This window comes from Sphaerodactylus townsendi, linkage group LG04 (assembly GCF_021028975.2).
Source record: "Sphaerodactylus townsendi isolate TG3544 linkage group LG04, MPM_Stown_v2.3, whole genome shotgun sequence".
In the NCBI taxonomy this organism is placed as follows: Eukaryota; Metazoa; Chordata; class Lepidosauria; order Squamata; family Sphaerodactylidae; genus Sphaerodactylus; species Sphaerodactylus townsendi.
Genome location: NC_059428.1, coordinates 142,985,591 through 143,000,465, shown reverse-complemented (window position 1 = coordinate 143,000,465; position 14,875 = coordinate 142,985,591). Strand labels below are relative to the sequence as shown.

Genomic DNA, 14,875 nt, shown 5'->3' with positions numbered 1-14,875 from the left:
CTGTAAATATAAAAAATGGAGGTACATATGTTTTAAAAAGACACACACACACACACACACACACACAAATTAAAGGTAGATGAAAGTCACAAGAGTGAGGATTAATTTGAAATGGTTGTAAAATTCCCCACATGTCCCACACGTTCACACTTGGTTAGTAGTTGTGTACATAGTGGGGAAAGCAATTTGCAGTGTTCACAGGACAACTCTGATGTCTAGTTGGGGAAGGGCAGTGAAAGAAAGCTCTTTAAAACTTGTTTATATTACTTTCTTAAAAATAAGAATGTGTAAAGGTGGAGCAAATAGGGTTTTTTAAAAAGTGCTGTTCATGGATTCAGTTTCCTAAGGAAAACACAATTGCCAATATGTCTATAGTGAACAACTGTATGACTGCTCAAACGCTCTGCATGCTTGGTTGTGTTCCCAAATGTGCTTATTATTCTGGTAATGAAGAAACACACACGTGTTTGATGAATAGACTCAATTTGCATGAACTGGCTGAGGCATGTTCTGTCCGACAGGTAAGAAAGCTAACACTTTTGTTTGTTTGGTTTGGTTTGTTTCCGATTTCCGGATGAGTCTGATCACTCCAGTTCTGCTGTTTGCGCCTGATCCGCGACCGAGTTTTCGTTTTCGTTTTGTTTTAAACTTAAGATTAAACAATTGTCTGGAGCGCTACTCGGAACTCCTCATTTCATTTCCACAAAGGTGTGTCACGAGCATGCGGCAACTAAAAGTCTTTTCTCTGTCGGCTTGCAGCACTCAAACAACAAACTGTTTCGAAGCAAAAGTGTCCCGCAGTCATTCAGAGTTTGAATGAACACAGGACAATCCCATCACCTCAAGTTTTGAGCAGATATTCTTTAGTTCTCTGTATACCCGTTTCTAGAATTTGGTGCAGTATGTGTTGTCAGGTTCTGTTTTTGTATATAATATTTAGAATTCTGTCTTGCCTGACTGTTTTGCAGCCGAAACACGCTCCCATGTAGGGGTGGAGTAATCCCCACAGACCCCCTTTAGAATTCTCCCTTACCTTGGCAAGTTCTATCACATCAGGTGTCCAAAGGAGCTCACGGCCAGATAATTCAAGTCAAGTGATTGTCTTCTCCACTTCCCCAGGGAGAGTTTGGAAAGGAGTTTGCCCTTCCCAAGAAGCCTGGCAGACAAGCTGTTCTCAGGAAAAGCGCAAACTGTTACCCAGAGGCAGAGGAGAAAAGAAGCTGCTAGATATTTCTAGAGGCCAAATCAGGGTTGATGTGGTTTGGTTGAAGGATATTTGGGGTGGTAGCAAACATGTCCAGTGAGATCACCCACTTCGTAGGATGACAAGGATTTGTAAGAAAGATGTGTGGGAATTAGTCCACCCAGTGTTGCTCCGGAGGTAAGATGACAGCTGTAGATGTTCAGTAATAAATACGGATCCCTTCAACACATAAGAAAAAGGGTAGTATACCTCTTGCTAGTATTCCTGCCAAATCACCTGCTTTTGACTTTTTTTGTTGGGGTTATTTTGCTGAGTCAGTGCATTTGAACTCGACTAAATACTGTAGCTTCACTGAGGGCCATCCATGTTGTAGAGTTTCACAGCCTTCTCGAGGAGGAAGGTGAAGGGAGTGTTTGTCCCCCGTATGAGTTACGAAGCTAGCCAGAAGCTAAGCACGGTAACCTCTGGTCAGTAATTGGAGGGGGAGACCAGCATAGAATATCAAGGTCGTAACATGGAGGCAGCCAATGGTGCACCATCTCTGTACATGTCTTGCTTTGACAACCCTACTGGGCAAAATCGGAAGAGAGGGGTACACAAGGGCTTTCCCACAGCTTGTGCGTGTCTTCTCCTTGTTGAATGAAATGTATACTCAGAACATGTCAGTGAGAAAAAATAGTCACGTAGCATTTGCAGTGAAGGGCCTTTTTTAATTGGCCATTGCTCTTTGTTCAACAACATCCTAAGTAGCCATCTGATTACTTGTCAAAGAGGCTTTTAAAACATTTTTTGGAGTACAATTAAGACAGCTGACCCTAAGGATCTCCGGGGGCTTCCGAAGAAGTAGCCCTTTATTGCTCAAACAGAAAGGTGCCCTGGAATTCAAGGCCTTCCCCCTTCAGTCTTCTTTACTCAGATATGTTTGGGATTCCTAGTTCCTTTTCTTCTTTTTTCATAGACCCTGGTGAGAACATGAGGATGAGGAGCATATTTATGTACATCCACAGCAGTTGTAGCCAAGTGCTTTGGTGAGCCCAAGTCACTGCCACGTGAAATGTCTCTGATTTTATCAAAGCGCTTCCGAGTTCTTTAAGAATCCCTTTGTTGCTTTGCTCTTGTTTCATTAGTGACTTCTACGTTCTGCTTGAATGGGGTATCTGTTGAGATAGCCTCTCCCCATAAGTTCCGTTCAGTTCTATCAAAAATATTTTTGGCTTCCCTTAGAATTCCTTGCATACTTTCTCTGAAAGGTTCAAATTTGCCTTCGTGGGACACTTCAGTGGCCACTCCAGGAATATACTTTGGCCTGATGGACACCTGAGATGTCCAGCTAAAAGCTACACCCTATTTCTTAGCTGCCAGTATTTTGTGCTTCAATAAAGCAGGACTTCTTAAGGCTTCCCTTAGAATTCCTTGCATACTTTCTCTGAAAGGTACAAATTTGCCTTCGTGGGACACTTCAGTGGCCACTCCAGGAATATACTTTGGCCTGATGGACACCTGAGACGTCCAGCTAAAAGCTACACCCTGTTTCTTAGCTGCCAGTATTTTGTGCTTCAATAAAGCAGGACTCCTTAACATTCTTGGAACAGAGAGCAACCAACGTAGCCTCACTCTCCCTTTCTTCAGTTTGCCGTCTGAGCATACTTTACACATAGATCCACATTCAGATTTAACTACAGCAAATAAAGGCCACTCTGAGGGCGTTCACTTTATGCACTTCCACCTTGGTCCTGGGCCAGGTGCTTCCGTTTTAAGGGTCGGCCGATAACACAGCCCAGTTTTGTCACGCTCACCTGGATGGGTAATAGCAACACGACAGTTCCATCCCTCCAAGCTAGTATTTATGATAAATTATCTCCAGCAGCACTGAACTTCCAAAGACCCTCTGTATGTATAATTAGAATTGCTATAAACATCATACTTTTGCATAATCATAAGCGTTTAAGTGGATTTAGATTTTGCAAGTATTATTTAGCTTTGTGGTGTTTCAAAATGTTTTTTTTTTTTTACCCGGGGAAGGGGTGAGATAGTTGCAAATATATAAAATTTTAATTGCCTTTCTCTCTCGGGGAAATTACAAAACTACTATTCATAAGTAACGTAGGCAAATGCTACTTTGCGTATATGAAGCTTCACACCGGCACTGTTATCTCAAATTACGTTTTAGTCGCAAATGGGTTGATTCGATTTCTTGACTTTTAAATGATTTTGATTCGTTTTTTTGTATCTGAGTAAATCAGTTGCTTCATTCCCTGCGGTTGTGGGGCTCTTCGGTTCTTTCTAACTCCAAGATGGCAAACACTTGCGTAAACCACTGATATAGCATTTAAGTGGACGCCTAGTTCAAAAATGTGGGGTTTTGTTTTCTTTCTTCCCACTCTATCCTTCCCTTGGTGCCCTCTAATACCAACTTATGTCACTTACCTTCTCGTAAGTTCCACAATGAATTGTTGACTCTCACCCAGCATTTTGTAATTGTTATCACAACGATCAGGGAAGTGCCCATTCAACCTTTGTGCCACCCCAACAAAAAAACATTTTGCGAGCAGCTTTTGGGCTGTCGACACGAGGCCTTTATTAAACCGAGCTGCTTCCATAGAGCGTAAATTCTTCTGTGAGTCCTAGAAAGCTGACCAAATGTCCTATGGTATACCAGGCACACTGCTAAGGGAAGGTCATTTGCAAAGTGGTGAGGTCTTAGTATATGAGATTCAGAATTAAGAAACCACAACTAGAGTTTCTGTAGAGCATTGGTTGGGAGGACCTCCAGGGATATTGTTTGTCACCCTTGCAAGCAATTGCATAGCTAAGACAGTAGAGAAATTAAGATGGCGCCCAGAGATGCGCTGTGACCTAAATCATAGTTCCTTAATGAAGGAAGAGATGACGCAACATGAAACCTTCCCCCGAAAGCAGTGCCGTTGACAGGTATTCCATTCACTAATGAAAAAATTGCATTTGGGTGGTTTGATGAAGCTGTAGTGATTAAGTTTAATAAGTTCCTCTACGACCCCCTGTGGTCTAAGGAAAAGACAGAAAAGCAGACTGTGTACATTTTGCGCACAGAGGAGGCACACAGGTCAGACATATAATTTATTCAGCGATCCTTTAAACAGTTGACTACGACTTTTGTGCAATGTCATATGTTTGTACGTAGTTGTAAGAAATGCTTGCCAGTAGTGAGGATTAAGGGCTGGGTTACGCAACCCATTTGGTGACCATGCGCATGGAATCAAGTTTCTCCAGCTCCCCACCGCCATAGGAACGCAAAGAGAGAGAGAGTTCCTTCCTCTCCAAATGTTTCCCATTTGAAGAGGAAGCTTTTGCCCCTGACTTTCTAGCAAAGGGACCCTCCCCCATTGAAAATACCTTTCTCTAGGGAGGACAAGCTGTGCCTTTTGGGGCACAGTCAGAAGCAGGCTCAATCCCGTACAGTCCCACATCCCGCGGGTCGTGTGCGAACCAGCCCCACCACCCCACAGCTCTCCAGTGTTGTTCTTTGTGGCACAGAACCGTTCTCGGCATGGCAACGGGGCGTCTTGTCATTTTCCCATCGCATGATCACTTCACGTGTCACTAGAATGTGGTAACGCTGTTCTCCGTCTTCGATGAGTCCATCACATCGGCTCAGCGAATGGCTTGCTTGATTGAGCCTGAAGGCAGATCTCTTATGCACTGACGGGCTGGTTGTTTGTTTTTCCCGTTTTTGGTTGTGTGGTTTGTTACATCTCTGGTGGGAGTCAGAGAGAAATGAACAAGACTTTCACAACAGTGGGGAGGGATGCAGAGTTAGATGCTGCTTCAAATATGGACATGTTGTCCTGGAAGTTGATGGGTCTTTTAAATTGATACTGCGTGTGGATGGGATAAGCAATGGAGAATGGGAACGTTTATACAGGATCATTGTGGATAATCCCTGGATTTCTGTTTTGAGACATCTGGATGCTTCCATGCTTAATCACACATGTCTAATTACCAAGACTGTACAACTAATTCTGAATAGCTGGAGAACGGAAGGTGGATTATGACAGTTCTGTGGTTTTAGACAGTTCTGTGCGGTTCATACCCTGGTTTCATAGACCCCACGTAGCCACAGTTTAAAAAGAGCCCTGCGTTTGGGCCGCCATACTAACCATAGTTAGTTTAATTCAGCAATGGTTCTGTGGTTCATTTTTTGTTTGAACCAAGCCTATATCTGAAAGAATAGATTCTGTTTGTTGATGACTTTAAACAGCACCCGTGGTGGATGGGTCAATTAAAAATTATTAGCCATGACAGCTCAATGGAGCATCTTTGTTCCAATTCCAATTGCTTGGAATGAGCTGTAGGGGAGGGGTGATATATCTTCATGCGCTGCCCGTGGTCTTCCCCAGGGTATCCTGTTGGCAATGGGGTGTTAAAGAGATGGACTTTGGGTAAGGTGGAGGGTCATTCACCAACGCCTACAGCCAGCACAAGCACTGGAACTGGTCTTCCCTCTTTCTGTTTGTATGAACTATTATGGGATGTCCCCCTTACTTTGATCACATTGGGAACAGCAGGATCATACAGTAAAGTGTTTTCCTGGGATCATTTCAGGCTGCTAGGAGGTAGGTGAGGGGTTACATGTAGCTTCAAATAAACTCCTTGGATGTAGAAAAGCAGGATGGTAGAGAGGCTGCAGAACTCTTTATCCTGACATCTAGCCCATCCTGACATCTAGCCCCTTTGTACACCACTATTTTTTCCTTGTGAATTCATACGCACAGGGACAACCCCCCTCCCCGCCCCCAAATAGGGGTGTGAAGCCAAGTTTCAGCTGCAAAGGTATCAACAATCCAAGAGACAATCCAAGTATCTGATTATTAAAGAGACAATCCAAGTATCTGATTATTGAGTCAGAGACAGCAGAGGAAGGGAACAGAGCTTATAAGCCACCTTGTGTCTCCTTACAGGAGAGACAGGTAAGATATAAATCCAAACTCCTCCTATTATTCCTCCTCCTCCTCCTCCTCCTCCTCCTCCTCCTCCTCCTCCTCCTCCTCCTCCTCCTCCTCCTCCTCCTCCTCCTCCTCCTCCTCCTCCTCCTTCTTCTTCTTCTTCTTCTTCTTCTTAGTTCCAAAAGGCAGCGGGGCAGTTTTGCCCCGTCATCAGCATATTACTCTTAATTTCAACACTTTACTTCTCTTTCAAGCAATGCACGACAGCCATTCAGCTCTATGTAAGAAAGTGAAGGTGTATTGGTCAAGGACTGGACTGGGGTTAAGGGTAGGATATGCTCACACACAAGACAAAGTTGCGCCCCAATCTAAACAGCCTTGATACTGAGATGAAATGACAACAAAATGGGGAGACTTCGAAACACGCTTGGAAGTTGCGTTCCATGCTTGGAAGTTGCGTTAGAGTAGAGAATCCTACAAAGCCAGCTATCAGTACTGTTGGAGGGGGCAGTAATAAAGAAGCTGTTTTCCCGGTGTCCAAACATAAATTAATTCAGCAGAATTGCTAGTCAGGGATATATATCAGGCATTACTCTTATAGACCTAGGATGACTACGAGGAGAGAATGCCAAGTCATCATTTCTGTAAATGGATGCATTTTTTTGTGCTCTGATTCGCGAGCAAAATCAGATCTTGTTCCTAAGCACTTAACAGAAGAAGGGAAAGAAATAAATCTAAATTTTTGAGAGTACTGTTCTGCATATATACACATGAACGCACTCACAACTATAGTATTTACAGTTGGGGGGATGGGGACCCATTTCCTTTACTGCTTCAGAGATACATGCTGTATGCGTTCAAGCCTCTGCGAGAACATCTCACAAGGATTTGATCCCCTAAAGCATGTTATCTTGGCCATACAGCCAACAACAGAACTGTCCACCTGTCCCCGTGCCCTACAGACATGCAGTTGTGACTTGGGATTGGCTCTGTATGCAGTGCTCCCGCCGTGTGTTACCATACAGCTATAGATACCCAACCATCCTGGATACCTGATAAAACATCTGTAAGACAGGGATCGAGAGACAGAAGCAAACACTTGGGCGTGCATGGTGAATACCTTCACAAGTCACAGGGCATGTGCTTTTCATTTGCATGCACTGTTTTGTTTTTATCCATCCCAAAAAACAGATGGAGTGCATTTTCCCCACACATCACACCGCTGCTCTTTTGCAACCTAACTATGCCAACTCCTTTATTGGTTCTTGCATGTCAGTTTGTGACTGGATGGCTGCAGCTATCAGAGAACAAGTTGCATCAATGGTGGGATTCAAATAATTTAACAACCGGTTCTGGTGGTGGGATTCAAATAATTTAACAACTGGCTGTTTACAAGCACCATTTTAACAGCCGGTTCTGCCGAAGTGGTGTGAACCAGGTGAATCCCACCACTGATTAGCATCTTGGGGCCACATGAGCCATAATTTAAAAGCAGCTGCTGGGAAGGTTTCATTGGGCCCCGCAGGGTCAGAACCGACACTCTCCTCATGTTGGAGCTGAACTAGATCACACTTCACCATGAGGCTTTGTTGGTGGTTTTTGGACCAGGAACCAAGTAACCTACCTCACAGGGTTGTGGTGAAAAGGGGAGGCCCAGTAGTACCCTTTCCTGAGATTCTTGGAAGGTATGCATAGAAACAGACAAGACAGATAAAGAGGTCCCCTTGTGCAGTATATGTCAACAGCTGTCTGTGTGGTTTCTCCAAGAGATATACCATCCCCATTCAAATGCCACCCTCCCCCCCCCCCCAAAAAAAAGCATGACGTCTTTTTAGGCCATTCAGACCTGCAGCTATGACCTGGGTACATATGTGAAACAGCTTCTGTCTTGGGGGCTTTTGCAACGGACTGATGGTGGCCACATGTTCATGGGGCAGTGGGAGAGTAACAGAAATACAGGTGAGGAAATAGAACTTGGGGAAAATGCAGCCTTCATTTTCCAACTGAACCCTTCTAGTGCAAACGCAATATTTAACAATGCGGGCTTGAACTTTCCAAGGACATTCATTCTCAGGCAGCAGCTTTGCAATTGCCAGATTTGATGGGAACAGTAGTTTTAGCAGCCTCCCAGATTGAATCACAAGACTGAGAAAACGACACTTCCTATCAGCCACCTGTAAATTTGGAGCATGCGCCGCTGGCCGCCTGTGTGACGCACAGGTGCAGATCCCCTGAAGAGAATGGTGATTTTTGAACTGTGAACAAATCACCTTTGCAAATAGATAGGGCACTTCAGTCAAGCGCAGCAGATTTTTGAACAAGTTCCCAAGTAAATTCCTGAGTAAATTCCCGAGTAGCAGTGCGAAAAAATCACAAGTGTTCAAAAATCAACCCTGCTCCGCTCCTCTCGACTGGTTGACGTAAAGAACATGGTCTCTCTTCAGAATATCAGCTCTTACCCTCCATCTGTGAACATTTCTCCTGATGGTACAGTACCCAGGTTTTCAGTTCAGTTTCAGGAAGTGAGTAGCATTAGATATGTGGTGATTCTGAGCAAGAGAACTTACATGGCTTCTACTTTTTATACTTCCCACAAGCCTCTGAGGTAGACTGATCTAAGAGTGGGGGGCTGTCCAGAGGTCACCTGGTGAGCTACATGGGTGACTGATGGTTACTCCAAAGCATCTTTGAAGACACCCTGTACTGTAACATGACAGAAGGGCAATTACTGTTGTTTGGGGGTTTTTGCACAATATTTGACACCTTCTTCTGTATCAGTGCAGTACTCTGACTAGTTGGAGGCTCTTTTAACTGGTGAAGCTGGAGATGGAACTTGGGTCCTTCTCCCACTGAGCCCCAGCCGCTCCCAAGCAAGGTCCCATGGTCCACGTCCACTATTGTTGGCCTCATTGGTACGGTATATTCTTTGCAACCAGAAGCCCCAGGTTTAGCCTCTGTCTTTTTCAGGTAACATTGTGAAAGGTCACACCCAGTGGCGTAGCACCAATGGGGTCGGGGGCGCAATGCCCCAGGTGTGCGCCTCGGCAGGGGTGTGGCCGGGGTGTTCCGGGATGGGGCAGGGGCAAGCAGTGCCATGAGGGGGCATAGTTCTCCCTCGCTCCACCCCTGGTCACCCCTGGTCATGGGTAGACATTACTGGGTGAAATGAACTAACCAGTCTCCTGTGGTCTACTGCAGCTTTTATGTGTTGAGGGAAAATAGGGTGGAAATGCTGTCAGCATGGTATAGTGATCAAGAGTGGTGGACTTTTATCTGGTGAACTGGGTTTGATTCCCCACTCGCCCACATGAGTGGCGGAGTCTTATCAGATGAACCAGATTTGTTGACCCACACCTGCATTCCTGCTGGGTGATCTTGGGCCAGTCACAGCTCTCTCCGAACTCTCTCAGCCCCACCCACCTCACAAGGTGCCAGTTGTGGGAAGAGGAAGGGAAGGAGTTTGTCAGCCACTTTGAGAAAAGTGGGGTATACATCCAAACCCTTCTTCTGAATCTGTGGTTTCACTTTGTAGTGGAGCCGTGATAGAATGAAGTGAGGATTTAGCGGGATTCACTGTGGTTTCATCATGATTTCAGCAGCTCCTGTGACGCGGTATGCCTCAGCACGCATGTGAAGAAGCCTCCTGCACCAATGTGGCATGATGACATCGTTGCGCCAGGCTGGTGTAATGGGCATGTGCCGCAGGGCCTATTGCATCACAGACCACTCCAGAGTTGCCGGAATGCCCTAGAACATGCTGGATTCCAGTAAGTTTGCCAGCAGAACTGGGGTCTCTAGAAAAAAGGCGCCTGAATGTTCGATGAACATTCACAATTATTTTTTTTTTGCTTTCCTTCTAGACGGTTTTTTGCTCTTCCGTTGAGAAGCATGTGGGGCAGTTGTTAAACAGTCAAGTACGGGGGGCGAAACTAGCAGTGGGTGTGCACTGTCAGTATGCAGATGGTTGTACTGTTGAAGGCTTTCACAGCTGGAATCAACTGGCTGTTGTGGATTTTTTGGGCTAGGTGGCTGTGCCTGGTAGTTTTTCCTTTCCAGATCACAGTCCAGAAAACCCGCAACAGCCAATCCAGATTGTGTTAGCTGCACCATGACATGAGCAGCTTTTCCCCATTCCCTTCATGAAGTACTGAACAGATGTCTAAGCATGTATGACAGAGTGCCCTTATGATTCGCTGCCACACGGCTAGCAATAAGATATGTAAGTTTTGCCACTGGCCAAGGGATTATTTTTGCCACGTTCTTCAGTCTGTAACAAAATCAAGGATGAGCTAGGGATGCTTGGATTGGGAACCGACATTCACCTCCCTATGATCACAGATTTCAGTGTGAGCTGCAAATGCTTTGGTCTCCCCTAAACTGACCCGAGGACAGGGTGGAAATTCTTTGGCAGCAAGCAGGCATGTGTGTTGTTCCCGTTTCCTCACCCCTATTTCTAAACTGATCTGAAAGTCTGTTAAACCAAAGTACTTGGATTCAGCTGCCTGCGAGAGGGTTCTCACCCCTGTCAGATGGGGGCAACTGTCACTCGCCAGCCCTGCCGTTTGTCACTTCCATTGCATGTGCTGATGTCCATGTTTTTTAATTAGTACAACCGGCGCACATCCAGCGAAGCGTGAATCTAGTTTGTACCCAGTGCGGCAGTGAATGTGTCAGTATCCTGTCAGCAAACCCTTGAATGCCGCAAAAAATTGTTCTGTATCAGCCGGCCGCGTGGCGATACAATGGGGTTGAGTATGCTCTGGACCTACGCCCTGCAGACTGTGCTTTGAAACTGCTCCCTCTAGATCTCTGATACCAACACAGTCCAGCCAGTTGCTGCCTAGTCCCAGCGTTCTTAAGTAATGTCAGCAGAGGTGGTTCCCACGCTCCCCCAATTTATTTCAACACCAGCAACCTTCATGAGACCACCTGAGAGACAACTTTTATCTGGCCTCTCTTTCACGATCATAAAGTGCTTTGGCTTAATTAGACCGAGGATCTTGGTGCCGGCCACCTCCCAACCCACCTGGTCAGCTGCTTGTCTGCCATTTTTAACTGCTTTCACACAGCATGAGGTTGGCTTTCTTGTTGTCGTTGTCGTCGCTGGAATGGCCCAGGCCCAGGCCCACGTCCCGAGCTCCGCTGTTGCTGCCGCTGCGTAACCCCTGTTTGTTTCCATGGTGCTTGTGCGGTATTTCACTGAGCTGTTGTGCATGGTGCGTTTGCGTGTGCTCTTGAGGTGCGCACTTTACTTCTGCCAGCCTTCCAATGGAATGATTGCATGAGTAAACGAGGCATGATGAATTGAGCCAGAATGGATAAATATAATTTCTCCTACTCAGTTAAAATGTTCTTAGTCTTTTGTTTCTCTTTAACGTCACTCTTTTAGAGGGCAGGATAACACACTGGGGCAAGGGACTGCTTTTTAATCATTCGGTTCCTGGGGTCAAAGGGGAACCGTGCTGAAATGTTGTACCAGGATACACTATGTCATGAATGTGCTTTTGAAAACTTGCAGGAATTATTTGGCATCAAGCTAGGAACTTTAAAACCCCCCAGGTTTGCTTTAAAAAACAACAACTTTAGTCTTTGCCTTTAAAAAATAAATACTTTACTAGACAATTTTCCCTCCCCTTTATTTAAAAAAAGGGTGTCTTTTTAACTAACCTTCATTTATTCGGCTCTGTAATAGTGGCTTCATTTTTTTTTAATTAAGGGAGCTTTTTGAAGGATTATTTTTAGCATGAGTTCTTTGTCGATACACAACACAAATTGTCCACTTCCAGAATTTGTACGCAGTCCATATTTCAGTGCCACCATTTTGTCATTGAAAGGATCCTAGCATGTCTATCTGTCGTGATCCTTACAAATTTTTCGAGAAACGGAAAAATGTTGATGCTCCTTCTCGCCACATCCATTAAAATGAAGCACCTCCCCTTGAAACCCATCCGTAAACATAAAGTCAATCAGCAGCTAGCACCTTTCCTAGTCAGCAAGCAGTATTGTGAATTTTATCTTCTCTTGCAGAAATCAATTCGTCTTCGTTGCAACAGATGAAATTTCTTGTAACACCTCTGCAGGTAACAATCATTGATACTTCTTGATGCATCCATCCAAGTCTCAATATCCTTTTACACATGCCGCAGTTAATCACTAGAGAAGGCCTCGTAAAGCCCATAAGATAAATCTTTGAATAGCTTTCCTCAGTTGTAGCTCAAAGCCTCAGAGCCGGGAACACATTAGGGAATCCTGCTGATATTGCTGTTTTGTTTCGCAATTACATGATCTAGGGAAGCAATAGTTATTTCAAGTTCCTTTTCTTTATTTTTCGGAAAAGCGGAGTGCAGTAGGGAGAGAGAAAGGGAATGTATGTTTAAAAGAGGATTAAAGCCCCTGGGTTTTGTATGCAAAAAAAAATCTCATTCCATCAGTAGGATTTCAGTTTGCCCCAACGATGACCGATTTTTACTGTATGGCTGTCATGGAAGTGAAATCCCATTCTTCCTAACCAGCTTTTGAGGTTGGTTAGGCCAAGAGGAAGTGACTTGAGAGAGTTTAATGGTTTAAACCCAAGTCTCCCCCAATCTTCGTGGGTGTCGACTCTAAACGCTAAACTGTGCCGGCACCAACAGAGCTGTGTTGCTGTGGCAGGCACTCTACTTCTGTGGAAAGACTTCACATCATATTTAAATAACTTTGCAGGCGTGGCTGGTCTGTCAGTATCTCAACACTGTCAGTTTAAAGGGCAACAGTGGTCATCGTATAAGTATTTCTGAAAGGAGAAACCAGCTGCAATTTTCCTTTAAGTAGCTCATGCCCGGAAGTTACTTGTGAAGCTGGGAGAACTCTCAAAACAGTTGGGCGGGTGTGTGTGTCTGTAGGGATTCCCTGGAGTTGGTTGATCACCAAGAAACTCTTCCAAGTGACTTGCAGGGCTGGGCCGGGAGTGATGTGTGCCTATTTCTCTCCATAATACTAGAATTAGAGTTGGGGGTTTACCCTATGAAACTGCTTAGCTGTAGTTCAAGACAGAGAAATCACCCAAGGAGTAGTTGACTTGTGCAACTCACTGCCATAAGATGTGCCAACAACCCCCACCATTTGGGATAAATTCGTGGGGGATATCATTGGTTGTTGACCACGATAGCCGAATGGGGCCTACCAGTTCACAAGCAGACTGTTTTTGATGGGGAGCAGTCCGCTGTTGGCTGTGGGTTCCTGTGGGTTCCAAATAGGATACTGGACTAGGTGGTCCATTTATATGAGCTGCCATCGCTGCTCTGATGTTCTGATCTTAGAAGACACCATGTATTGACTTCCTGGGAGGGTTTTGTGGACCTTTGCTGGAGCTCGCAGTACGTTGAGTGGTGGCTGGATTGTCGGGTAAGCAAGAGGCAGAAATAGCTCTCTGTTGTCACTTTTTGCAATCGCAGTCCATCTCCAGTGTTGTCACAGTGGGCCCTTCTAACCAAGGATAAGATCACTTTTTCCATTTATTTATAATAGATAATCAACCTCATTTTACATGGTTAGCACTGTCATGGTCTTGGTGCCCAAAAGCTCTGGGATTCCTTTTTTTGGGGGGGAGGGGGGGAGGGTGTTAAGTTTGTTTTTTGCCCTGGGAAGTTGGTGAGAATTTTCTTGAACTCCTGGGAAGCTGGTGAGAATTTTCTGAACTCCTAGTGTCTTTGCCGTGGCGCTTTACTGCTGGAATTTTCCCTGCATGGACTCTAGCTGAAGTTTGCTCTTGATCGGGATGTATTTCAGTGCTGAATTACTGCTGGGAGTAGTTTCCTGGTTTCTCTTTGGGCTTCTTGAAAGAGATGGTGCACAGAGTAGAGAGTAATTACGATTGACCTTCCGGGCAGAAAGAGCTGAGCAGTGTCGTTCTCAACGGCAGAATCGCCCAGACGCCTTTTGTTCAGGCAAAGGAAGAGCCGGTAGTTGAGGCTGAGAGATCACAGGTAGTAGACTCAGGAGCGATTGGCGTGGAGTCTGGAAGGGAAGCGCAGTACTGCCGAAGATCACCTGAGAGCTTTAGATGGTATTTGTGAAGGTAGAGTCCTTTGTGGAGGAAGAAGGTGCTGAATTGGTAGTGCTTGTACTCTTCCTGGATCCCAGGATGTCAAAAGTGAAAGAAATTGGAAGGATTGGAACACGTTACAGTCTTTCAGGATGGGTGTCTGAAGAACAGCTAACCTTGTGGCCAACAGCACTCTTGATCAACTCAGTCATTAAGGACTTATTTTGGTTAATCAAATGACAGTTGTTCTGTTTGCATTTTTTTTTCTTTTGGGCCAACATGACTGCCTTTCACGTTTGTCTCACAAAGCTAGAGAAGGCGATCAGAGCTGTCTCATTGTATCTATTGCTCCTTCCATGTAGCATCAACATCTGTGGACCAATTCTAGGGATATCCCCTCTATCTATTCCCAGTGGCATATAATCAGTGATGAAGGGAGGGGAAACTGGGCCCAGTGCATGAGCTGCCCGCGTGCCTCCTCCGGCCCCCACATCTGACACGCCCCTGCCCTGCCCCATGACAGCAATGGCAGCGCCCGGGACAAGCTGCCCTGGATATCCCCATTGCCGCTACGCGTCTGCATATAATCATAGGACCCATGTGGAAGAGGCCAGACGGTTCAAGAAATGTGCACATTTATTTATTTAAAACATGTCTATGCAGCCTTTCCACCTGACCAGGATCCACAAAGGGGCAGCTGCTTGCACAGCTGCTCCCCAAAAGCTA

At 45.3% G+C, this 14,875-nt stretch overlaps 1 protein-coding gene across 27 annotated transcripts in view; it reads left to right on the top strand.

Moving 5' to 3' along the window:
- Positions 1-14,875, top strand: part of RBFOX1 (RNA binding fox-1 homolog 1) — a 1,291,038-nt gene that overhangs the window by 1,262,239 nt on the left and 13,924 nt on the right. For 20 of the 27 annotated variants that reach the window (XM_048494240.1, XM_048494237.1, XM_048494241.1 and 17 more), the window contains 2 exons: positions 9,723-9,893; positions 12,154-12,206. The exons of 4 other annotated variants lie outside the window; for them this stretch is intronic. In XM_048494240.1, the coding sequence (XP_048350197.1) occupies positions 9,723-9,893; positions 12,154-12,206 (224 nt within the window). The remainder of the gene's footprint in view (positions 1-9,722; positions 9,894-12,153; positions 12,207-14,875) is intronic. 3 more of the 27 variants (XM_048494245.1, XM_048494265.1, XM_048494238.1) reach the window with 2 other exon arrangements.